At 35.8% G+C, this 25,375-nt stretch overlaps 1 protein-coding gene across 1 annotated transcript in view; it reads right to left on the reverse strand.

Moving 5' to 3' along the window:
• Positions 1-25,375, reverse strand: part of BCAS3 (BCAS3 microtubule associated cell migration factor) — a gene marked incomplete at its 5' end in the record, with an annotated part of 537,991 nt that overhangs the window by 370,084 nt on the left and 142,532 nt on the right. Inside the window, one exon of the mRNA XM_081805976.1 lies at positions 10,910-11,003. Coding sequence (XP_081662102.1) covers positions 10,910-11,003 — 94 coding nt within the window. The remainder of the gene's footprint in view (positions 1-10,909; positions 11,004-25,375) is intronic.

A 25,375-nucleotide genomic window follows, 5' to 3' on the forward strand; every position in this document is an offset into this window, starting at 1 on the left:
TATATATATATATATATATATATATATATATATATATATATACACCACATCTTCTTTATCCAGTCATCTGTTATATATTTCAATCTTAAGTTTAAGTGATATGTTTCTTCATTTAATACAGTTTGCCATCAGGGATCACTCCCACAGTTTAGGGGAAAAGACAATTCTTGCTCAAACCACAAATGAGAAATAACTTGGTTTTATTCAACAAATGAGTAATTACATTGAATTAATGCCTTATCTCTGCCCTGCCATAGTTTTTCCATGATTGTAACGATAGAAAAAAATTAATTAATGTAATTATTCAGGTGAAAATTATGGGCTATGTGAAAATTACCAGACTAATAATAAATAATACCTGGGGACAAAGTAAAAGCTTACCTCTAGCAGAAAACATGTTCAAAGGATACTCTCAGGTATAAATAAATTTAAACTAGGATAAGGTAGGTTAATAATAATAAAAACAATGCCAGCTACACTTTGTGAGGTCTCACTATGTTTTTGGTATTGTTTTAGGCACCATTATCACCCCTCATTTCATTGATGAGCAAACTGAAGTTGTGGGGATGACCCAAGCAGATTAAGTAACTTGCCCAATTAAGTGGCAAGGTGGGGGGGGCATGACATTTTATTTAGAGTCAGGCAGGTCTTCACAAAATGATATTTAAAGGGACTCAAGAGATAAATAGGAGTTACCCCAGTAAAAAGAGGATTTCAGGCAGACGGAAAAGGATGTAACATGTTTAAGGAGAAAAATAGTGTGGCTAAATGTTGGAGGGAAAAGGTAGGAGAACAGGTTGAAGCAGTAAAGTTGTGCTGGGTTATAATACTTTTAGACAGCACAATACAAGATGACAGTATCATTAACATTTAACATTTCTTCCAAAATATTTGAGTATCTTAAAAATGGAAGTAAACACATGGAAAAAGTATGATATAACAATCACAAACAGAAGAACCTAGAATTGGGCTGTGACCAAATAAGATTTTTTAAAAACTAAGAGTAACTGAATGATTCTTAGATCTACTGTTATGAACTCAGTATTTGTGCAGCCCCCAAATTCCTATATTGAAAGTCTTAGAAACCCAGGCTATATTTGGAGATGGGACCTTTAAGGAAGTAATTAAGTTTAAATAAGGTGATAGGGTGAGACCCTGATCTGATATGATTAGTGTCCTTATAAGAAGAGCCATCACAAACCCTTGTATACTACTGGTGGGAATGGAAACTGGTGCAAGCACTGTGGAAAACAATATGGAAGCTCCTCAAAAAAATTAATAATAGGGGCGCCTGGGTGGCTCAGTCGTTAAGCGTCTGCCTTCGGCTCAAGTCATGATCACAGGGTCCCGGGATCGAGCCCCGCATCGGGCTCCCTGCTCGGCGGGAAGCCTGCTTCTCCCTCTCCCACTCCCCCTGCTTGTGTTCCCTCTCTTGCTGTGTCTCTCTCTGTCAAATAAATAAGATCTTTAAAAAAAAAAATTAATAATAGAACACCCATATGATATATGCACCCCTATGTATAGTGCAGCATTATTTATAATAGCCAAGATATGGAAGCAACCTAAGTGTCCATCGATACATGAGTGGATAAAGATGTTATATAAACTTATATATAAAATAAGGAATATTACTCAGCTATAAAAAAGAATGAGATTTTGCCATTTGCAACATGGGTCTAGAGGGTTACTATGTTAAGTGAAGTAAGTCAGAAAGAGAACTACCACACATCCCACTTAAATGTGGAATCTAAAAAAATGAAACAAATGAACAAATAAACAAAAAACAGACTCTTAAATTAGGAGAACAAACTGATGGTTGCCAGAGGGGAGGGGAGGGGAGGGGGATGAGCAGAAGAGATAAAGGTTAAGAGGTACAAACCTCCAGTTATAAAATAAATAAGTCAGGGACATGAAAAATGCAGCATAAGGAATATAGCCAATAATATTGTAATAACATTGTATGGTGACAGATGGTAACTACACTTATCATGGTGAGCACTAAGTAAGGTACAGAATTGTCAAATCAAGATGTTACACACCTGCAACTAATACAACATTGTATGTCAATTATACTTCAATTTAAAGAAAGAACAAAAATTAAAATTAAATAAAAATTTAAAAAGAGAGAAAGAGACCATGGAACTTTCTCTCTCTCCCTGCTCCCCTGTACCAAAGAAAAGCCATGTGAAGACACACTGACAAGGGAAGGTGACTGTTTGTTAGCCAGGAAGAAACACCTCACTAGAAACCAAATCAGCTGGAATCTTGTTCTTGGACTTCTAGCCTCCAGAACTGTGAGAAAAAAAAAAATTCTGTTGTTTAAGCCACCCAGTCTATGGTATTTTGCTATGGCAACCCGAGCTAATACATGTACACAGGTTACTGTCTACATCTAGTGGTCCTCGAGAACATTTTACCTGCTCCAATGGATTTGGGGTTGAATTTGTAAAATCAAAAGAGACTGTTGTTGTTACCCTATAACAAAAACAAAACTGATAAAAAACAAAACCAAAGTTCTTTAAAAATCTACTTGTAAGTTCAATACAAAAAACATAAAGAAAATTAGTTTCTCTTACATCAGGCAGAACAGCAGAAGGAAGAAAAATCCACAATATGTGAGGGTAAGAAGAACTCAGCAACCTTTTCAAAAACTTTCAATGGCTCCATTTGAGCTGACACCACAAATTAGAATGCTGCCCCCAAAAAGTACAACTCTGTACCCAACTAATTGAGAGGATCAAGATTAATAATGTTAAATGGAACACCTGGGTGGCTCAGTCAGTTAAGCATCTGCCTTCAGCTCAGGTCATGATTTCGGGGTCCTGGGATCGAGCCCCGCATCGGGCTCCGTGCTCAATGGTGGGGTCTGCCTCTCCTTCTCTCTCGCTCTCTCTCTGTGCACACGGCTCTCTCTCTCTCAAATAAATAAATCTTTTTAAAAAGATTAATAATGCTAAAAGCTGTGAACAAAGAAAGAGAGCTGACAGTTGCTAGCAATTAAATAGACACCTGTCAAACTAACCTATCCTATCTAGTTAAAACATTCCTGAAAATTATGGGCAAAATACAGATATTTCCATACAGAAAAAAGCTAAAAAGCCATCTTCATCAGAGAATCCAGAAATATCCCACAGAAGTATGTTACTTTAATGAGAAAAGTGCAAAAGAAATTCAATGGAGAAAGAATGGGATCTTGAAAAAATGATGAAGTATTTGGATACCCATAGCCAAAAAACAAAAGCAAAAACACAAAACAAATGAACCATGACCTAATCCAATACATTATACAAAAACTAACACAAAATGGGGGACCTAGGTGGCACAGTCGTTTTAAGTGTTCAACTCCTGACTTTGGCTCAGGTCATGATCTAAGGGTCATGAGATCAAGCCCCGCATCGGGCCCCGAGCTGGGCATGGAGCCTGCTTAAGATTCTCTCTCCCTCTCCCTCTGCACCCCCGCAAAAAAACTAACACAAAATGATAAATTTAAACATAAAATGTAAAACAAGAAAACTATTAGAAAATCACATAGGAGAAAAATCTTCAGGTCCCAGATTGGTGCACATATTTTAGGCATGAACACGAAAACCCAACTAATTCTTTTTTTATTGATTTGACAAAAAGTAAATAATTTTGCTCAGCAAAAGACCCTGCTAAAAAGATAAAAATACAAGCTCCTCACTGGGAAAAAATATCTCCAAATCACCTCTATTACCCATATCTAACAGTATTTATAAAATAAAAAATGGTGAGAATAGCAAATACCTGCAAGGATGCAGAGAAAGCATGTCTAGGGGATTAAAGGAAAGTATGAGAACTACGTCTCACCAAGTAGAGGATATCAATAAAGAGATAATATTATAAAAAAGAAACAAACAGAAATTCTGGAATTCAAAAGTACAATAACTTCAATAGAGGGGCTCAAATAGCAAATTTGAACCTGGCAGAAGAAATCAACTGAGATTATCTAGTTTGAGACAAAAAGAATGAAGAAAAATGAACAGAGCCCCTGAGACCTATAAGACACCATCAAGAAGATTAATCGATGAGTAGCAAAGAAGGAAAAGGAGGCAGAAAAAATGTTCAAAGAAATAATAACTGAGAAGTCCCAAACACAATGAAAAACGTTTAGGCAATGAAACTAATTGGTAGGATACTACAGAGGTAGATATTTGTCAATTTTAATTTGTCAAGACACAGAGAATGTGTGAACACCAAGACTGAACCCTAAGGTAAACGACAGACTTTGGTTGATAATGATGTGTCAATAAAGGCTCATCATCTGTAACCATACTACCACTGTGGTGTGGAATGTCAGTAGTATGGGCAGTCTGGGGTGAGGGCAGGATTATATGAGAGTTCTCTGTACTTCCCAATTTTGCTGTGAACCTGAAACTGCTCGAAAAAATAAAGTTCATTAATTTAAAAAAAAAAAAAAAAAAGCTCTCTAGAAAACGTTACTCATTGTGTATTTAAATCATTAAAAGCAAGAAATTCACACCACCCAAAGTGAAATCTGTCCAGATTTAAGCATTGGAGGTCTCTCTGGCACTTCCAACCTAATCATAAATGTTGCCACTAAAATATTTGTTTTAATTCAGGACTCAGAGTCACAGCTAATAAACAAGAATGGGAAGAAGAAATTGAAAAACAAACTGCGTGCAGCTGCTGAACTACAAGTTTCACAACGCTATTTAATGGCAGCCCTTAATTTCTTTGCTGAATAGGCCCCATACAAGACCAAATGGCATACCACACAAACAACCTACATTTTCTCCGTAGGAGAAATGGAGTGTTATTTCATCGTGTACATTTTACATTGCTTCTAAAATTTCCCAGAAGGGGGACAACAGGTCTGGTTTCTTCTTGAATTCTGATGTATGTCCAGGATATTTTAATAATTCTGTCACCCAAAAATATGCCTTTCTAAAAAAAATAAAAGAGACTAAGAAATTTATTTACATTCGTAAGTATAACAGGGATATGTTCAGGTAAAGTTTAGAGAAAGATCAGGTTTAAAAACAAAAATACATCATCAACATTTTTGTTACGTTTGTTTTGCTTTTTTTTTAATGAACTTCCCTAAACTTGTAAAAAGTATTCTAACAAGCACTATTGTTATTATTGGCCACACTACATACCCCATGAAAAAGCCTTTAACCAAGTAAAAGAATTATTAGAGGAGCAAAACTGTTAAAACTCACTGATAGAAATAAATTTAGAAGCACGTATGGAAACACGTAAAGAAAAACTGGAAGGTGTTACTAGAGGATCTATAAGTTATATCTTGAAAAGGCCAAATTAAGTAAAAAAATCATAAGTACTGTGTTAAGGCCCACTTAAATTACATACCTTTCCACAAAATACCAACTGATAAAAGTTCAGAAGCTAATAAAACTAATTCAATCAGAGAGCAGAAAACTGTCTCATTTTATAACATAAGTAAATTTATTGGAGGATTTAAAGATCAATAGAAAATACATCATCTGATCTCCCAAAAATATTTTTTAAAACTATAACATAAGTAACTAAAGGGGAAAATAACAACCACTAAGGTATCCATGCATTTTCAAATGGCAATGCCAGCCTCTTGCTTCAAACATTTCATGTGTATGTAGGTGTATCTGTCTCAATCTAAGAGGGTTAAGATAAAACAAGAAATATAATACAGAAACTATACAAGCAAAATAAAATGTCACATAATCACAGGAGCTGGATAATCGTTAGCAGCCACAGCTGAATCCAATATCATTATATAAGAAACAACTCAGTCACCAGCTTAAAAAAAAAAAAAAAGTCGAGGCTTTCAAATCAGTGAGAATTGAATCTTGTATAGACACACGCACTTATACTCAAGCCATAACAGTCATATTCTGAGTAGCAAAAATACTCAGAGCTGAACAGTCAATAACTAAGATGAATTGCAAGCAGTTGCATGAAATCTCCACAATCTTCTATGAAAGATTTTGCAAGCCAATTTTGTGAGTGGTTGCTGAGTTATGAACCCTCCATTTAATTCAAATATTTAAACAGGTACAAAGCATTTATAAAATGTTGCAGAAATGATGACACATTGAAAAATATATCTGCCACATAATAAACGGATGAGTCCACTGTATAGACTCTGCTCCACAATCTATGTCAAATGTGCCATATTTTTCTTGCCTCATTCATTCAACTAATATTTATTTATATACCAGACACAGAATCATTATTCCCTAGCTAACTGTCTTTTAGGTTACAGATTAGAACTGACTTCCGTTGAAGAACGTTCCCCAGTAGTCGAAACCAAATTAATATTCATCTCCTGGCATTCTGTCCTTACTCCACAAAGGATTTTCCTTCCTTGTTTTAAGTCTCTATCACATCAGCAGATTCCATGACTAGGGAATGTCACTTCTTAACTCAATCACCAAGCCTGAGCCAGGCAATGTGAATGGCATCTCCAGTGAAAGTGCTAGCTTCCAATGTGTTTAGAAAGGTGAAATCACACCAAGCATAAACCTTTGGATAACAGGCTCTTAAACATTCTAGTGCCATGAACCTTTTTAGCAATATGGTGAAGCCTAGGAACATCTTTCTCAGAATAATATATTTTTAAGACAAAGTAAAATACTTGTGATTTTAAAAACTGACATGCAGAATATGTGCTTTTTGTTATATATTAAAATATAGGGTCTACCATAATTTTGAACCATAAGGAATATTGAAAGAATTATATAAATAAGGTAGAAATGATGTGAAAACATCTGTTATTTTTACTGCTCATAAACTCATCAGTACAGCTAATACTCCATTGGTTTATTTTACATATTCATAAGTGAAGGAAATTTTCATCAGAGATTAGAAAAAATAAAGATGTAGTTTTTTTCCTAAGTCGACATACTCTCTGAATTCTATCCATGGACCTCCCAGATCCTAGATAGAAGTTAAGAAGCCTCATTTGAGATTCAAGAAAAAAAATAAAAGAGATCTTAAAACTCATAAAATAGTTCTCATAAAATGATCTTCCCTTCAAGAAATTACAACATTCAATGTAAGATTGACTTAAGAATACAACAGCAGGGGCGCCTGGGTGGCTCAGTTGGTTAAGCAACTGCCTTCGGCTCAGGTCATGATCCTGGAGTCCCGGGATCGAGTCCCGCATCGGGCTCCCTGCTCAGCAGGGAGTCTGCTTCTCCCTCTGACCCTCCACCCTCTCATGCACTCTCTCTATGATTCTCTCTCTCTCATTCTCTCTCTCTCAATAAATAAATAAAAAAAAATCTTTAAAAAAAAAAAAAAAAAAAGAATACAACAGCAGGGGCGCCTGGGTGGCTCAGTTGGTTAAGCGACTGCTTTCGGCTCAGGTCATGATCCTGGAGTCCCGGGATCAAGTCCCGCATCGGGCTCCCTGCTCAGCAGGGAGTCTGCTTCTCCCTCTGACCCTCCTCCCTCTCATGCTCTCTGTATCTCATTCTCTCTGTTTCAAATAAATAAATAAAATCTTAAAAAAAAAAAAAGAATACAACAGCAGAAGAATGTCAATTTATATGTTTTAAAGAGGTTATATACACACCAAAGGAATGATCTATAAAAGAAATAACTGATAAGCTGGACTTCATTAAAATTAAATAGTTCTGATCTTCAAAAAACACTTTCAAGAGAATAAGAAGACAGGGGCGCCTGGGTGGCTCAGTCGTTAAGCATCTGCCTTCGGCTCAGGTCATGATCCCAGGTCCTGGGATCGAGCCCCGCATCGGGCTCCCTGCTCCACGGGAAGCCTGCTTCTCCCTCTCCCACTCCCCCTGCTTGTGTTCCCTCTCTCGCTATCTCTCTCTCTGTTTAAATACGTACATACATACATACATACATACATAAATAAATCTTTAAAAAAAGAGAATAAGAAGACAAACCAAAGACTGCAAGGAAATATTTACAGAACACATATCTAACACAAGACTGTTATCCAAAATATACAAAGAACTCTTAAAAGTCAACAATTAAAAAATGAACCACCGGCGCCTGGGTGGCTCAGTCGTTGGGTGTCTGCCTTCGGCTCAGGTCATGATCCCAGGGTCCTGGGATCGAGTCCCACATCAGGCTCCCTGCTCTGCGGGAAGCCTGCTTCTCCCTCTCCCACTCCCACTCCCCCTGCTTGTGTTCCTGCTCTCGCTATGTCTCTCTCTGTCAAATAAATAAATAAAATCTTTAAAAAAAAATGAACCACCCAATTAAAAATGGACAAAAGATCTGAACAGACACCTCATCAAAGAAGATACACAAATAGCAAATAAACTATGGTATGTCCACACAATGGAATGTTATTCAGCACTAAAAAGAAATGAGCAATCAAGGCATGAAAAGACATGGAGGAGATTTAAATGCGTATTAGTAAATGAAGGAAGCCAATCTGAAATGACTATATACAGTAAGATTCCAACTATGTGACATTCTGGAAAAACTGAAACTATGGAAACAGTAAAAGGATTACTGGTTGTGAAAGGTTGAGGGAGGGAGGGATGAACAAGAGCAAAGGGGATTCTAAGGGCAGTGAAACTATTCTGTATAGTACTATAATGGTGGATACATGCCATTATATATTTGTCAAAACTGACAGAACGTAGACCACCAAGAGTGAACCCTAATGTAAAGCGGAACCCAGAGGATAGGTAGGGAAACAAGTATTTAAGGAAATGATTATCCCAAGATAAATTATATCATAGAGTTATACAACTAGTACATTAGGAACACAAAAAAAGTAGGTATAAATATAAAAATTATTAATCTTACCATAAAAACACAAATTTGGGAATTCAAATAGAAATCAAATAAAAAATGTACATCAAAATTATGAAATCATAGAAAACTGGTTTTCCAGAACTCATTGTTAGACAATGAAAGAAATAACTAAAATATTCTTTAGGTTATATAGGATGTTCTTATTTTAATGGAAAGCCACAGGCAGGAAAAAATACAGCTTCCAATGTCTGAAACACTCTGACTATGGTAATATGAAATATACATTAATACAAAGGAGATTTGACATAACAGATGGACTATCAAAATGAGTCATACTGGTTACTCCAAGTGGAGTGCTGTAAGTGACATAACTTCCAGATTGTTTCTTCAAATTTAACTTAATTCCCATAACATTCAGAACATTTCCATAAATCTTTGTCTTCATTAATTAAATCAATCCTACTGATCAACAATCACTGCAAAATCTTCCTCTCTATCAAAAATGACTAATTAAGATATTAGAAGGGAGATTATTCAAAATACTCTATATTATCCTCTTACCATCATTCTTTATTTGAAAAGATGAAAAGGGAAAAAAGATGGGTCTTTCCATCAATTTTAACTAACAGGATCATTTCTGCAGAATAAGATAAAAATGACAATCTCTTTAGATCCATCAACCAAAGGGGTAAGATCAGAAAAGATTGTAAGTTTGTGAAGATTATTTCAGCTCTGAAAGCAAAAGAGCAATTTTATCTTTTACTTAAAGTATTTTAAAAATAGCTCCACTAGAGTGGAATTATACCACTCTAAGTATTAAATCAATTCCTAACCATGAAAATTGGTAGAGAGAAAGAATTAAGCGTGTATCCTGCCCTTTACACACACGAAAACTATGGTTCATTCCTGGTTGATGAGAAAAAACTCATTTTTTTATAGAAGAACAGCAGTTAATCATGCAGAAAACATGATAGAATTAGAAAAACCACCATTCTACAGCCTTCCATGTAATAACGCTATTAAATAAAAAGTTGTTTCAGAAATGAAGCCAAAATAACACTCTACAGATTACTTGCTAATCTCCACAAGAAAAACCAGCTCCAAAATGTAGATATTTTGATAGGCTACTAACATATCCATGTGATCAAACACAGTATCATATTATATTATTTTGCAGGACACATTTTTGAGATAATTGGGAAATTTTAGATTATGGCTTGGATATTAGATAATATAATGTGTTAAATTTCTGAACTACAATATCTGGTTACATGGGAAAAGGTCCTATTCTTAGGAAATGTATGATTAATTTGTAGTCTGGTGAAATGTCATCAAATATGTAACTTAAATTCAAATGATTCAACAAAATACAACATGCCTATGTATATATATTACACATACATGGGTGTACAAGTATATAGATATATGTATACACATCCGTATACATATATATTTATTATACATTTGAAATGTGAACACCTACTTATTCACGGGTCATTATTATACTCTTTTAAATCTATTTTTTTACCATTTTGATGTATTTTTATTTTTATTTATTTTTTTATTATGTTATGTTAATCACCATACATTACATCATTAGTTTTTGATGTAGTGTTCCATGATTCATTGCTTGCGTACAACACCCAGTACTATCTTTTAAATCTATTTTTATGTTTGAAACCTTACATGACAAAAAGTTTGGAGAAAGAAAATGAAAAGTAGTAGGGCATTCCATATACTATAACATCTCTCCTTATCAAATGCCTTAAGGACAAGCAGAAAAACAGAAACTACCACCAAAAAACAGGCAAAAATACAAGTAGTTTATAATATGTTACAAAATGAAAAGGAAACTTGAAGTTACAAAGAAAGTACCACTTACATACATTAATATGTAGTCTGGAATATTGAAATTCTTGGCTTAATTATGATACAGAAATTAATGTAACTCAACAGCATTGTTTACCACCTTCTTGAGAGCAAAACTAATACTTAGAGGATTTCTAAATTTTTATTTTAAATTAATTCATTCAAGAACCACTTACTGAACACTACTTACTTTTCTGATATACACTGACCCATATAAGAAAAGTCAGATTCCATATTTCATATTTTCCATTTCTAAAAAAAACTGGTTGAAAAACCCATGATATAAATGGCAAAAAAAAAATTTTTTTAAAGGACATACCACTTGTATTAAACGCCATACAGCACACTGGTTTTTCATGAGCAGGAAAGTGGGCCACAATACCATCACTGTCAGAATCCTCACTCACAAGCACCTTTACAGAAAGAAAAAAGGCAAATGGAAGTTAAGCTTTACTCACCAATCACTGAGCCTGAAGATATACACAGCTACACCACGATACCCCTGACCAAATAACATGCTTCCACTATATTGGAAGATTATTCTTGTCACTATAAGGTGAGAAGGTCCCTCTAGGAATGAGGAAAAGATATATGCCCCAGTAGATCAATCATATAAACTCTAGGAACAGTTGATTGGCTTTACTGTAAATGACAGAGACAATAATTTCTTGAAGTAGAGGTTCAGAAGAAAACAAAAAGCATAAAGTCAGCCATGGAGAGCTTCATCCAAAGAACATACAGTTCTTATTGTGTTATGGCCTGCTGGAAAATGCTTGCTCATGACTAGATCCTTATCGGGTCATGATATTCAGACATAAGACATTTAATCTAGAAATATTTTTTAAGATTTTATTCATTTGTGAGAGAGAGAGGACACGTGCGTGCAGCACAAGCAATGGGAGTGGCAGCCAGAGGGAGAAAGAGGATCCCTGCTGAGCAAGGAGCCTGATGCGGGACTCGATCCCAGGACCCTGAGCTGAAGGCAGATGCTTAACTGACTGAGCCACCCAGGCGCCCCTAAATAGTCTAAAGTACACCAGGAACTAATCCTACATGGGCAACATTAATTTTTCTTTTAGTGTGAAGAGTTTTACAAAGGTATAATTCACATACCATAAAAGTTGCCTATTTTATGTTTATAATTCAATGATTTTATACAGTACTATAACCATTACAACAATCCATTATATAAAAATGTCTGATTTGTCATCCTTTCCTATCTTAATGCTTTAATTTTCTTGCCTTATTGCTCTGACTCAAACCAGCAATTCAGTGAAGCCACAGATTTATCAATTTTTTGTGCATAGATCATTGTTGCCATCTTAACAATATTTGAGTGTTCAGTTCAGTATGTTAAGTACATTCAGACTGTTGTGTAACAGATTTCTACAACTTTTTCATCTGCAACACTGAAACTCTATACCCACTAAACACTAATTCTTTCTCCTCCCTTCCTAGCCCTTGGTAACCACCTTTCTGTTTTGTTTCTATGATTTTGAGTATTTTAGAGAGTGAAAATAATGGAAAGAATAGATATTTGCACTTTTGTTACTGGCTTATTTCCCTTAGGAAAATGTCCTTAGGGTTTGTCCATGCTGTAACATGTCATGAGATTTCCCTCTATTTTAAGGCTGTATAATATTATTATATAGTATGTATATATCACATTTTTCTTTATCCATTCACCCAGCGATAGATATATGGATTGCTTCCACATCCTGGTTACCAGGAATATGCTGCAATGAACGTGGGTGTGTAAATATCTCTTCGAGATCCTGCTCTGAATTCTTCTGCATATTAACCCAGAAGCCAGATTGCTGGATCATATGATAATTCTATTTTTAACTTTTTGAGGATCAATTTTGTTGATCTTTTCAAAGAACCAATTTTGGATTTTCCCCAATATTGCACTGTTTGCTATTTTTTTTTTACTTCTGTTCGTATTTTTAGTATTTACTTCATTTGTTTTGCTTGGTTATAATTTGCTCTTTTTCAGATGAGAAAAAGGGAAAATCGAAGACTATTAGTTTCAGACCATTTTTCTTTTCTTTTTTTTTTTTTTAAAGATTTTATTTATTTATTTGAGAGAGAGAATGAGATAGAGCATGAGACGGGGGAGGGTCAGAGGGAGAAGCAGACTCCCTGCTGAGCAGGGAGCCCGATGTGGGACTCGATCCCAGGACTCCAGGATCATGACCTGAGCCAAAGGCAGTCACTTAACCAACTGAGCCACCCAGGCGCCCCCCATTTTTCTTTTCTACTATAAGCATTTAAAGCTAAAAATCTCCCTCTACGAGCAAGTGAATAGCTGCACTTCATAATTCTGATATGTTCACTTTTTATTTTCATTCCATTCAAAATATTTTCTAATTTCCTTGAGATTCCTTCTCTGACGCATGAGTTATTTATAGGTAGGTGTGTTGTTTTATTTCCAAATATTGGGAGATTTCCATAATTTCATTCTGTTATTGATTTCCATAGTTCACAGGGAACATACTTTGCATGATTTTAATCGTTTTAAAGCTATTTAGGTTTGTTTTATGTCCAACCATAAGGTCTATCTTGGAAAACATTCCAGATGTTCTTGAAAAGAATACAAATTCTACAGGTTTGGGGGAGGGAGTGTTACACTGTGCTGGTTGATAGGGTTAATCGAGTCTCATAAATCTTCACAAATTTTATCTAGTTTTTCCTATCAATTATTGAGAGCAAAGTATTTAAATCTCAAGCTGTAAATGATAGCTACAATTTCTCCTTTCAATCTGCTGGACTTTGCTCAATGTTTGTTGGGCTATGCTGTAGGTGTTTACGCATTAATATTTGTTTTATCTACCTATTACACTGGCCCTCTTGTTATTATGAAATATCTTTCTCTCTGGCACTATTTTTTGACTAAAGTATTTTGTCTGATATTAATATAGCCACTCTTGTCCTATTACGGTTATTGTTTGCATGGTACATTTCTCCAAACCTTTTATTTCAACCAATTATTTCTTCAAATCTGAATGATTCTGGTCTGATAATCACTGTTTTTTAACTTGAATCCATTTATACTTAATATAATTATGCACATAATTGGATTTAGGTCTGCCATTTTGCTATTTATTTTGTCTCAGGTGTTTATTGTACTTCTGATCCTCTTTTTTTGTGTTAATTATTTTTAATGTCACCATTTTAATTCTTCTGTTGATTTTTTGGAGTAATTTTTTAGTGGTTGCTATATAGGTTGCAAGGTGCTACATGGATTACAAGATTGTCCATTAATTACAAACTTAATTGCAATAAATTATAGCTCCTTGCTCCAGTATAGCTGTATTTCCTCCCCATTCCTTTGTGCTACTGTTGTCATATGTATTATCAACTGAGAAACAGGTTATAATTATTCCCTAAAACAATTGTCTACTTTTTAAAAAAAATTAATGGAAGAGAAAGATAAATATTTATATAGTTCATTTCTTCAAATGTCTTTCTGACCCTTTATCACCTCTCTTTCTGAGATCCCAATTACATATATGTTGGTACCCTTGATATTGTTCCAAAGATCTTGAGGCTCTATTTATATTTCACCAACATTTTTCCTCTCTGTTCTTCAAATTGGCCCCAAACTGAACTGCAATCTCAGGCTAGCCAAGCCACACATTATCCCTTATTCATCACCTACCAAATTTACTACTTTTAATGGAAATATTTTTGGGCTTGGGTTCTAACATACTACTCCAAATCAAGTAAATCCCCTGCCTAAAAGAGAAATAGCTTGTTCATCTGGCCCACTTTACTCTGGTAAAACTATCACACTCACCAAACTCCAGGCAGATGTGAATAAGAGCAGCCTCAGGCAAAAAGGCCATTTCTCCTTTTACTGTTATCAAAACTCTAGAATCTTTACATGTTTATCATTTCATTCTTAGTTTTTGGTTGATATCCAGAGTCCCCAAATAGTAATTTTTGAAAATTCTTTCAAGTAATGTACTTATTTTCTAGGGAGAAGATTTGCTTACCTCTTCACCATAACTGATAGTCATTCCCCAATCATCAGTAAATTTATACACTCAAATCACCCATTTAATACATTTTAATAATGTATAAATTTAATGCTCAGTAAGTTTATACAACTGCATAACCATTACCACATCCTAGATATAGAATTCTTCCATCACCCAAAAAATGTCTTCATATTAACCCTATGGTAGATCTCTAACCCTAAGCCCCAGGCAAACCCTATGTATATGTTATCTTTTTTGCTTTTTCTAAAAATTTTGAAAATTTTTCATATAAATAGAATCAAGCAGGGACACCTAGGTGGCTCAGTCAGTTAATCGTCTGCCTTCGACTCAGGTCATCATCCCAGGGTCCTGGGATCGAGTCCCACATCTGGCTCCTTCCTCAGCAGGGAGCCTGCTTCTCTCTCTGCCTGCCACTCCCCCTGCTTGTGCTCTCTTTCTCTGACAAATAAATAAATGAGATCTTTAAGAAAGTAAGAATCATGCAATTTGCCTTCTATTTTCTTTCACTTATATAATTTTTACAGTCCAACCATGTTGTTTCAGGAATCATACATTTCTTTATATTGCTGAGTTGTATTCCACTGTATGGAGGTATCTCACAACATGTGGGTTCACCCACCAATTCTTGGCAATTTGGATTATTTCTAGTTGATTACTATTATGCATAGTCTGTTATGAGTATCTATGTATACATATTTTTGTGAACGTGTTTTTATTTCTCTTGGGGAGAGACCTAGAAGTGAATTTGCTCAGTGATATGATAAACATATGCTGAACTTTTAAAGAAACTAACAGTTTTCCAAAATAGCTACATCATTTTATATTTCCACCAGTGAAGTATGAGGTTTCCAATTTCTCCACATCCTTTCCAACACTTTGTATTGTACTCTTTTTAATTATGGGCAATCTACCAGAGGCAGAAATCAGAATGATGGTCACCAGGGACCGTGGGGACAGGGGGTTGGGGAGTTACAGTATAATGAATCCAGATGATAAAGAAGTTCTAGAATGGAGAACAGTGATGGCTGTATAATATGGTGAATATACTTATGCCACTGAATTGTAAACTTAAAAATAGCTAAATGTCAAATTTTATGTTATGCATATTTTACCACAACTGGCGGGAAAACATGCATTGTAAGTTATTTTTCTAATCTTTCTTTTTAGTTGTTCCATTGACTTTCTTTTTTTTTAATTTTTTTTTTTTAAAGATTTTTTTTTATTAATTTGACAGAGATAAAGAGGGAGAGCACAAGCAGGTGGAGTGGCAGGCAGAGGGAGAGGGAGAAGCAGGCTCCCCGCTGAGGAAGGAGCCCGATGCGGGGCTCGATCCCAGGATCCTGGGATCACGACCTGAGCCGAAGGCAGCCGCTTAACCGACTGAGCCACCCAGGCGCCCCTCTTTTTTTTTAATTATTAACATATATTATTTGTTTCAGGGATACAGATCCGTGATTCATCAGTCTTATACATATTAAGTGAGAAAATTAAGAAAAGGAAAAGAAGTCTTATAGGAGTAGTCTCTGGGAAAGTGTGTTAAACCAAGTTTGTTAAATATACTAAGGGTTTGCTCTGGGATATATGGTAAATTCACATAATTGTAGAACCATCACCACAACCAAATCTAGAACATTTTCATCACCAAAAGAAACCCCATAATCATTAACAGTTTCCCCACATTTCCCCATTTCTTCCAAACTCCCAGCCCTGGGCAACTATAATCTATTTTCTCTTTCTATTGATTTGCTTCTTCTGGACATTTCATATAAATGGAATTGTACAACATATACTCTTTTGTGATTGGCTTCTTTCACAAAGCATACTATTTTCAAGACTCATCCACATTGGAACATGCTTTTTATTGCAGAAGAGTATCACATTGTATGTATATACCACATTTTATTTATCCATCTACCAATCAGTTGATGTACATTAGGGTTGCTCCTACTTTTTAGCCATTACAAATAATGCTGCTATGAACATTCATGGACATGTGTTTTCATTTCTTTTGGGTATATCTGGAAGACAAATTGCTAAGTCATATGGTAACTCTTTTCCAAAGCACCTACACAAATTTACAGTCCCACCAACAGCATATGAGGGCTCTCATTTCTGCTTATTGGCCCTTGCCACAAACAGAGCTCTCCCAGCTTCTCCCAGCCAACAGCAGGGACCCGTTGGGACCCGTGGATTCTGGGCCCTGACAGGCTTCAGAATAAAGTGGAGTGCAGGCTAAGATGTGGCCCCTTCTACCTCTGGCCTTCGGGTTTATTTCCCAGTTTGGTGGGGGCAAAAAGGAGGGAAGTGGGAATGGTTGTGTGGGTGTATCCGTTGTTCACCCTCCTGATCACATGGCTGACTAGGGGCTGGTAGCTGGCCGCCGCTGTCCAGCATCACAGGAGAATACTATACATGTATCACTGAACTAGGGAAAATTCAAAATTCAAAGTATGGTTTCTACTGAATTTATATCACTTCCACATCATCGTAAAGTTGAAAAATCATTAAGTCAAGATATTTTAAGTCAGGGAAAATTTGTATGTTTTATTTTTTTCTGTGAAATATTTGTCTTTTCCCCATTTCACTATTTTAACTCAATTTTACAAGATTCCCTTTCCTTACATATATTATAACCCTATATATCTTCCTCTCCAACATAATTAGTAGTTAGTACTCTATTTAATGGTACCAATACAGAAGCTGTCTAGTAAAAAGGCACATTAATCTCAGGGCACAGCAAAGCCTCATACCACTGTGTAAGATTCTTTGTATCTTCTCTTTATGAGCTTCACAAATACAACAACCAGATACTTTTGGAAGGATTCTCTCCATTACATTATCACCTTGCCTAAAACATCAAATTAGTAATAGAAAAGATATCCCAATACAATTGTCCTAAGACATGCACCTTTTACTCGCCCATTAACTAAGCAGGCTGAACTTCTTAGTATATGTAATAACAACTTGACTATATTAAAATTCATCAAAGCACTTTAATTGATACAAGGTGGATAAGCCTTTATCATGTGAACAAAAAGACAAAACACTTCAGGAGCCATTAAATTATTATGAATAACAGCTGTACCCAGGGAAAGAAATAGCTCAAGTTTATGTCATCATTCTGGAGCATTTTCCTTTGATTAGAGACTTTGCCACACTGCTAACTTCAATTATATAAATGTGTAAAGGCATATTATACCACTTAGCTTATCTTAGCCACAAAATGCTTTTAAATAAAACAAGTAACACAGATTTAAAAATGGACACGAAGTCAATCAAATCCACTCCTCCTTAATGCAGTTACCACACAATGATCCCGTCAACATAAAATCAAACTAATCAATTTAGCATTAGAAAGATGGTGAATCAAATTTTATATGATGCCACTGTAAACATGAAAATATCTTTATTAAAGCCTCAATGGACTTAAACAGCAAAAGTGAACATAATGTCAGCTTCAGCTCCTGAGATATATATGGAAAAGGAAAAACATTATAGCTAAGGTCAAATATCAGTTAGAAAGGGCTTGAAGTGATAAATCTATGACAATAACCCCTGAAGTCTTTTTAATACAATCCAGCATAACCTAAAAACAGCCCTGTACTCCAACTGAACTATGTATCAGAGACAAAAATGTCTTCTTGACAAAAAACAGATTCACATTGATAAAAGAAAGGAGGACAGTATTATACTCGGGAAATCTTGTTGCTTTAAAAAATATTTATAATTCTTTCAAAATGCACATAGCAACTTACCATTTATTGAACATCAATTTATTTTCTGCTTTATAATAGAACCTTAAAATCAATTAAAATTTCAGAATGTTATAAGTGGGAATGAAAAGAGATTATGATCTCAACAAATATAGAAAAGATAGCAGTTTTCAGGTTGGGCAACACTTTTTAACTTTTAACTTTTAAAAGCTAACAATTCTGTAACTCTTATTTCCTAATAAACAACTTTACTTGTTTCAAGTGTTAACAATTCCTTTACCAAGGAAAAATGATCTTTTGCAACTCCACAACCTCCAGTTCATTTCCATATTCCAAATCTGAGAATTCCATTTTAAACTTAAAAAAGTTAATAAAGAACGGAGGGGGGGGCGACATTTGATAACATAAGGCCTAATGCTATGCTTTTTAATATAATTAAAGATTTTCTTTTTACATGTTCCTACACTTAAATATAATAAAACAAATTGAGTTACACCTCTATTTCATGAAAAATAATGAGATAACATTTTCTGTTTCTAAATGACCACAAATCTGTCTGTCAACAAATGGTAGATGCTTAACAGACTTCTTAGACTCACCAAACAATGTTGAGGAGGATTGTTACTATGCAGTAAATGTGGGTGGCCTTGGAGGTAAATTAATTAAGAATCAAAGGACAAAAGAAAATATTTTTTACCTTAACACTCATAAAACACTAAGGGTTTAAATATTTAATTCCAATTAAGAAAGAAAATTAACATCTGTGTCTATCAACTTGAGCTAATTAACACAACTTAAAAAAATGCATTAGTCAACTGAAAAGTTTGCTAGCACGTCTTTTAAAAGAGTTTTAAACAAGAATACAAGCCTGTACTATAAGATATTTGGTGAACCACAAAGTTAACATAGGAGAGGTAGAGAATGACTATTATTCTGATTTCAAATAAAACAGCTAAATTAAATAACCCAGAATTTAAAAGATTTTTTTTTATCTTTTCACTGCAGTAGAGTTCACGTGCTTTTGAAAGGCCACTTGATCTTACTACAGGAAACAGTACATGAATAGTGGTCAAAGGTAATCTTTCATCAGATATAGAACCATATATACTGGAAGCAGATTTTCTAAAAAGAACATGCAATATTTAGGGTTAATACTTTTTTTTTTTTAAAGATTTTATTTATTTATTTGACAGAGAGAGAGCGAGCGAGAGCAGGAACACAAGCAGGGGGAGTGGGAGAGGGAGAAGCAGGCTTCCTGCCGAGCAGGGAGCCCAATGTGGGACTCGATCCCAGGACCCTGGGATCATGACCTGAGCCGAAGGCAGACGCTTAACGACTGAGCCACCCAGGCGCCCCTAGGGTTAATACTTTTAAGACTCACATAGCTTCTAGACATTATGTTCTGAAAACAGAATTAAATATATGTTATAGATAAAATATTTTTTTAGGATTTTATTTATTCATTTGACAGAGAGAGACAGCAAGAGAGGGAACACAAGCAGGGGGAGTGGGAGAGGGAGAAGCAGGCATCCTGCCGAGCAGGGAGCCCGATGCGGGGCTCGATCCCAGGATCTGGGATCATGACCCGAGCCGAAGGCAGACGCTTAACCGACTGAGCCACCCAGGCACCCCAATAAAATAATTTCTATTTCACAAATGTTGCTCTACTCTTATACTATTCTAATAATCAACTTTAGATTAGATTTTTTGTAGTAACGATCACAAACTATTAGAATTTTGAAATTATCTTCCCTTCAGAAATGTATTTTAAAATTCAAGACTATTGAGACAAACGAAAATAATTTTTATGGGTACACGAGGGGAGAAAACAAAACCCAACAGGTTTCTCACCAGCAAGATTTACATTATGTCACATATTTTTCCATGTTTATAATCACTCCTTCTAAATGTTTCTCCATTATCTGACGATATAGGATTTGATAATATGCATTACCATGTATGTATCAATCACTTTGTGACTTTGTGAATTTTTTCATACTTATAAATAAATGTGTAATAAAATTTGGTATTATTTACATTATTGTCACTTGTAACCATCATAATTCGTCAATAATTTGTTTTGTTTTGTTTCTATTTAATATTTTAAATTAAATTAGATGGTAAGCATGCTCACACTGTATTCTTCTCAATGACAGTGATTTTTCTGCATTGTTTACTAATGTGTCTTTTTTTTTTAATCAACATATAATGTATTATTTGGTTCAGGGGTACAGGTCTACGATTCATCAGTCTTACACAATTCACAGCGATCACCATAGTACATACCCTCACCGACGTCCATCACCCAACCACCCCATCCCTCCCACCGCCCTCCACTCCATCAACCCTCAGTTTGTTTCCTGATTTGTCTGTATGGTTTGTCTCCCTCTCTGGTTTCGTCTTCTTCCATTTTTCCTTCCCTTCTCCTATGATTCTCTGTGTTGTTTCTCGAATTCCTGATATCAATGAGGTGTAACTCCTACCACTTCTCTTTCTCTGATTGACTTATTTCGCTTAGCATAATACCCTCTAGTTCCATCCACGTCATTGCAAATGGCAAGATTTCATTTTTTTGATGGCTGCATAATATTCCATTGTATATGTATGTGTGTATATATACACACACAAACATCTTCTTTATCCATTCATCTAGGCTCTTTCCATGGTTTGGCTATTGTGGACATTGCTGCTATAAACACTGGGGTGCATGTGCCCCTTCTGATCCCTACATTTGTATCTTTGGGATAAATACCCAGTAGTGCAATTGCTGGGTCAAACAGTGGCTCTATTTTCAACTTTTTGAGGAACCTCCATACTGTTTTCCAGAGTGGCACACCAGCTTGCATTCCCACCAACAGTTTAGGAGGGTTCCCCTTTCTCTGCATCCTCGCCAATATCTCTCGTTTCCTAACTTGTTAATTTTAGCCATTCTGACTGGTGTGAGGTGGCATCTCATTGAGGTTTTGATTCATATTTCCCTGATGCCGAGTGATGCTGAGCACGTTTTCATGTGTCTGTTGGCCATTTGGATGTCTTCTTTGCAGAAATGTCTGTTCATGTCTTCTGCCCATTTCTTGATTGGATTATTTGTTCTTTGGGTGTGGAGTTTGATAAGTTCTTTATCGATTTTGGATACTAGCCCTTTATCTGGTATGTCATTTGCAAAAATCTTCTCCCATTCTGTCAGTTGTCTTTTGGTTTTGTTGACTGTTTCCTCTGCTGTGCAAAAGCTTTTTATCTTGATGAAGTCCCTATAGTTTATTTTTGCCCTTGCTTCCCATGCCTTTGGCGATGTTTCTAGGAAGAAGTTGCTGCGGCTGAGGTAGAAGAGGCTGCAGCCTGTGTTCTCCTCAAGGATTTTGATGGATTCCTGTCTCACATTTAGGTCTTTCACCCATTTTGAGTCTTTTTGTGTGTGTGGTGTAAGGAAATGGTCCAGTTTCATTCTTCTGCATGTGGCTGTCCAATTTTCCCAACACCATTTGTTGAAGAGACTGTCTTTTTTCCATTGGACATTCTTCCCTGCTTTGTCCAAGACTGGTTGACCATAGAGTTGAGGGTCCATTTCTGGGCTCTCTATTCTGTTCCATTGATCGATGTGCCTGTTTTTGTGCCAGTACTATACTGTCTTGATGATGACAGCTTTGTAATAGAGCTTGGTGTCCGGAATTCTGATGCCACCGGCTTTGCTTTTCTTTTTCAACATTCCTCTGGCTATGTGGGGTCTTTTCTGGTTCCATACAAATTTTAGGATTATTTGTTCCATTTCTTTGAAAAAAAGTTGATGGTATTTTGTTAGGGATTGCATTAACTGTGTAGATTGCTCTAGGTAGTACAGACATACAATATTTTTTCTTCCAATCCATGAGAATAGAACGTTTTTCCATTTCTTTGTGTCTTTCTCAATTTATTTCATGAGTATTGTATAGTTTTCTGAGTACAGATCCTTTGCCTCTTTGGTTAGATTTATTCCTAGGTATCTCATGGTTTTGGGTGCAATTGTAAATGGGATCGACTTCTTAATTTCTCTTTCTTCTGTCTTGTTGGTGTATAGAAACGCAATTGATTTCTGTGCATTGGTTTTATATCCTGCCACTTTACTGAATTCCTGCATGAGTTCTAGCAGTTTTGCAGTGGAGTCTTTTGGGTTTTCCACATAAAATATATCATCTGCAAAGAGTGAGAGTTTGACTTCTTCTTTGCCGATTCAGATGCCTTTTATTTCTTTTTGTTGTCTGATTGCTGTGGCTAGGACTTCTAGTACTATGTTGAATAGGAGTGGTGATAGTGGACATCCCTGCCACGTTCCTGACCTTAGGGGGAAAGCTCTCAGTTTTTCCCCATTGAGTATGATATTCACTGTGGGTTTCTCATAGATGGCTTTTATGATATTGAGGTATGTACCCTCTACCCCTATACTCTAAAGAGTTTTAATCAAGAAAGGATGCTGTATTTTGCAAATGCTTTTTCTGCATCTATTGAGAGGATCATACGGTTCTTGTCCTTTCTTTTATTAATGTATTGTATCACATTGATTTGTGGATACTGAACCAACCTTGCAGCCCAGGAATAAATCCCACTTGGTCATGGTGAATAATCCTTTTAATGTACTATTGGATCCTATTGGCTAGTATTTTGGTGAGAATTTTTGCATCCATGTTCATCAGGGATATTGGTCTGTAGTTCTCCTTTTTGATGGGGTCTTTATCTGGTTTTGGGATCAAGGTAATGCCGGCCTCATACAATGAGTTTGGAAGTTTTCCTTCCATTTCCATTTTTTGGAACAGTTTCAGAAGAATAGGTATTAATTCTTCTTTAAATGGTTGGTAGAATTCCCCTGAGAAGCCATCTGGCCCTGGGCTCTTGTTTGTTGGGAGATTTTTGATTACTGCTTCAAGTTCCTTAGTGGTTAGGGTCTGTTCAGGTTTTCTATTTCATCCTGGTTCAGTTTTGGTAGTTCATATGTCTCAGGAATGGATCCATTTCTTCCAGATTATCTAATTTGCTGGCATAGAGTTGCTCATAATATGTTCTTATAATTGTTTGTATTTCTTTGGTGTTGGTTGTGATCTCTCCTCTTTCATTCATGATTTTATTTATTTAGGTCCTTTCTCTTTTCTTTTTGATAAGTCTGGCCAAGGGTTTATCAATCTTATTCTTTCAAAGAACCAGCTCCTAGTTTCATTGATCTGTTCTACTGTTCTTTTGGTTTCTGTTTCATTGATTTCTGCTCTGATCTTTATTATTTCTCTTCTTCTGCTGGGTTTAGGCTTTATTTGCTGTTCTTTCTCCAGCTCCTTTAGGTGTAGGGATAGGTTGTGTATTTGAGACCTTTCTTATTTCTTAAGAAAGGCTTGTATTGCCATATACTTTCCTCTTAGGACTGCCTTTGCTACATGCCAAGGATTTTGAACAGTTGTGTTTTCATTTTCATTTGTTTCCATGAATATTTTTTAAGTCTTCTTTAATTTCCTGGCTTACCCATTCATTCTTTAGTAGGATGTTTTTTAGCCTCCATGTATTTAAGTTCTTCCCGACTTTCCACTTGTGATTGAGTTCTAGTTTCAAAGCACTGTGGTCCGAAAATATGCAGGGAATGATCCCAATCCTTTGGTACTGGTTGAGACCTGATTTGTAACCTAGGATGTGATCTATTCTGGAGAATGTTCCATGGGCACTAGAGAAGAATGTGTATTCTGTTGCTTTGGGATGGAATGTTCTGAATATATCTGTGAAGTCCATCTGGTCCAGTGTGTCATTTAAAGTCTTTATTTCCTTCTTGATCTTTTGCTTAGATGATTTGTCCATTTCAGTGAGGGGGGTGTTAAAGTCTCCTACTATTATTGTATTATTGTCGATGTGTTTCTTTGCTTTTGTTATTAATTGGCTTACATAATTGGCTGCTCCCATGTTAGAGGCATAGATATTTACAATAGATCTTCTTGTTGGATAGATCCTTTAAGTATGACATAGTGTCCTTCCTCATCTCTAATTATAGTCTTTGGTTTAAAATCTAATTTGTCTGACATAAAGATTGCCACCCAGCTTTCTTTTGATGTCCATTAGCATGGTAAATGGTTTCCCACCCCCCTCACTTTAAATCTGGAGGTGTCTTTGGGTCTAAAGTGAGTCTCTTGCAGACAGCATATCGATGGATCTTGTTTTTTTATCCAATCCGATACCCTGTGTCTTTTGATTGGGGCATTTAGCCCATTTACATTCAGGGTAACTACTGAAAGATATGAATTTGGTGCCATTGTATTGCCTGTAAGGTGACTGTTACTGTATATTGTCTCTGTTCCTTTCTGGTCTATGTTACTTTTAGGCTCTTTCTTTGCTTAGAGGACCCCTTTCAATATTTCTTGTAGCGCTGGTTTGGTGTTCGCAAATTCTTTCAGTTTTGCTTTGTCCTGCAAGCTTTTTATCTCTCCTTCTATTTTCAATGACAGCCTAGCTGGATACAGTATTCTTGGCTGCATAATTTTCTCGGTTAGTGCTCTGAATATATCATGCCAGTCCCTTCTGGCCTGCCAGGTCTCTGTGGATAGGTCTGCTGCCAATCTAATATTTCTACAGTTGTAGGTTACAGACCTCTTGTCCTGAGCTGCTTTCAGGATTTTCTCTTTGTCTCTGAGACTTGTGAGTTTTACTATTAGATGTCAGGGTGTTGACCTATCTTTATTGATTTTGAGAGGGGTTCTCTGTGCCTCCTGGATTTTGATGCTTGCTCCTTCCCCAAATTAGGGAAGTTCTCTGCTATAATTTGCTCCAATATACCTTCTTTCCCTCTCTCTCTTCTTCTTCTGGGATCCCAATTATTCTAATATTGTTTCATCTTATGGTATCACTTATCTCTCAAATTCTGCCCTCGTGATCCAGTAGTTGTTTATCTTTTTCTCAGCTTCTTTATTCTCCATCATTTGGTCTTCTATATCACTAGTTCTCTCTTCTGCCTCATTTATCTTAGCAGTTAGAGCCTCTGTTTTTTATTGCACCTCATTAATAGCCTTTTTGATTTCAACTTGGCTAGATTTTAGTTCTTTTATTTCTCCAGAAAGGGATTATCTA

The sequence above is a fragment of the Leptonychotes weddellii genome, chromosome 15, assembly GCF_054177405.1.
Source record: "Leptonychotes weddellii isolate Sample4059 chromosome 15, ASM5417740v2, whole genome shotgun sequence".
NCBI lineage: Eukaryota > Metazoa > Chordata > Mammalia > Carnivora > Phocidae > Leptonychotes > Leptonychotes weddellii.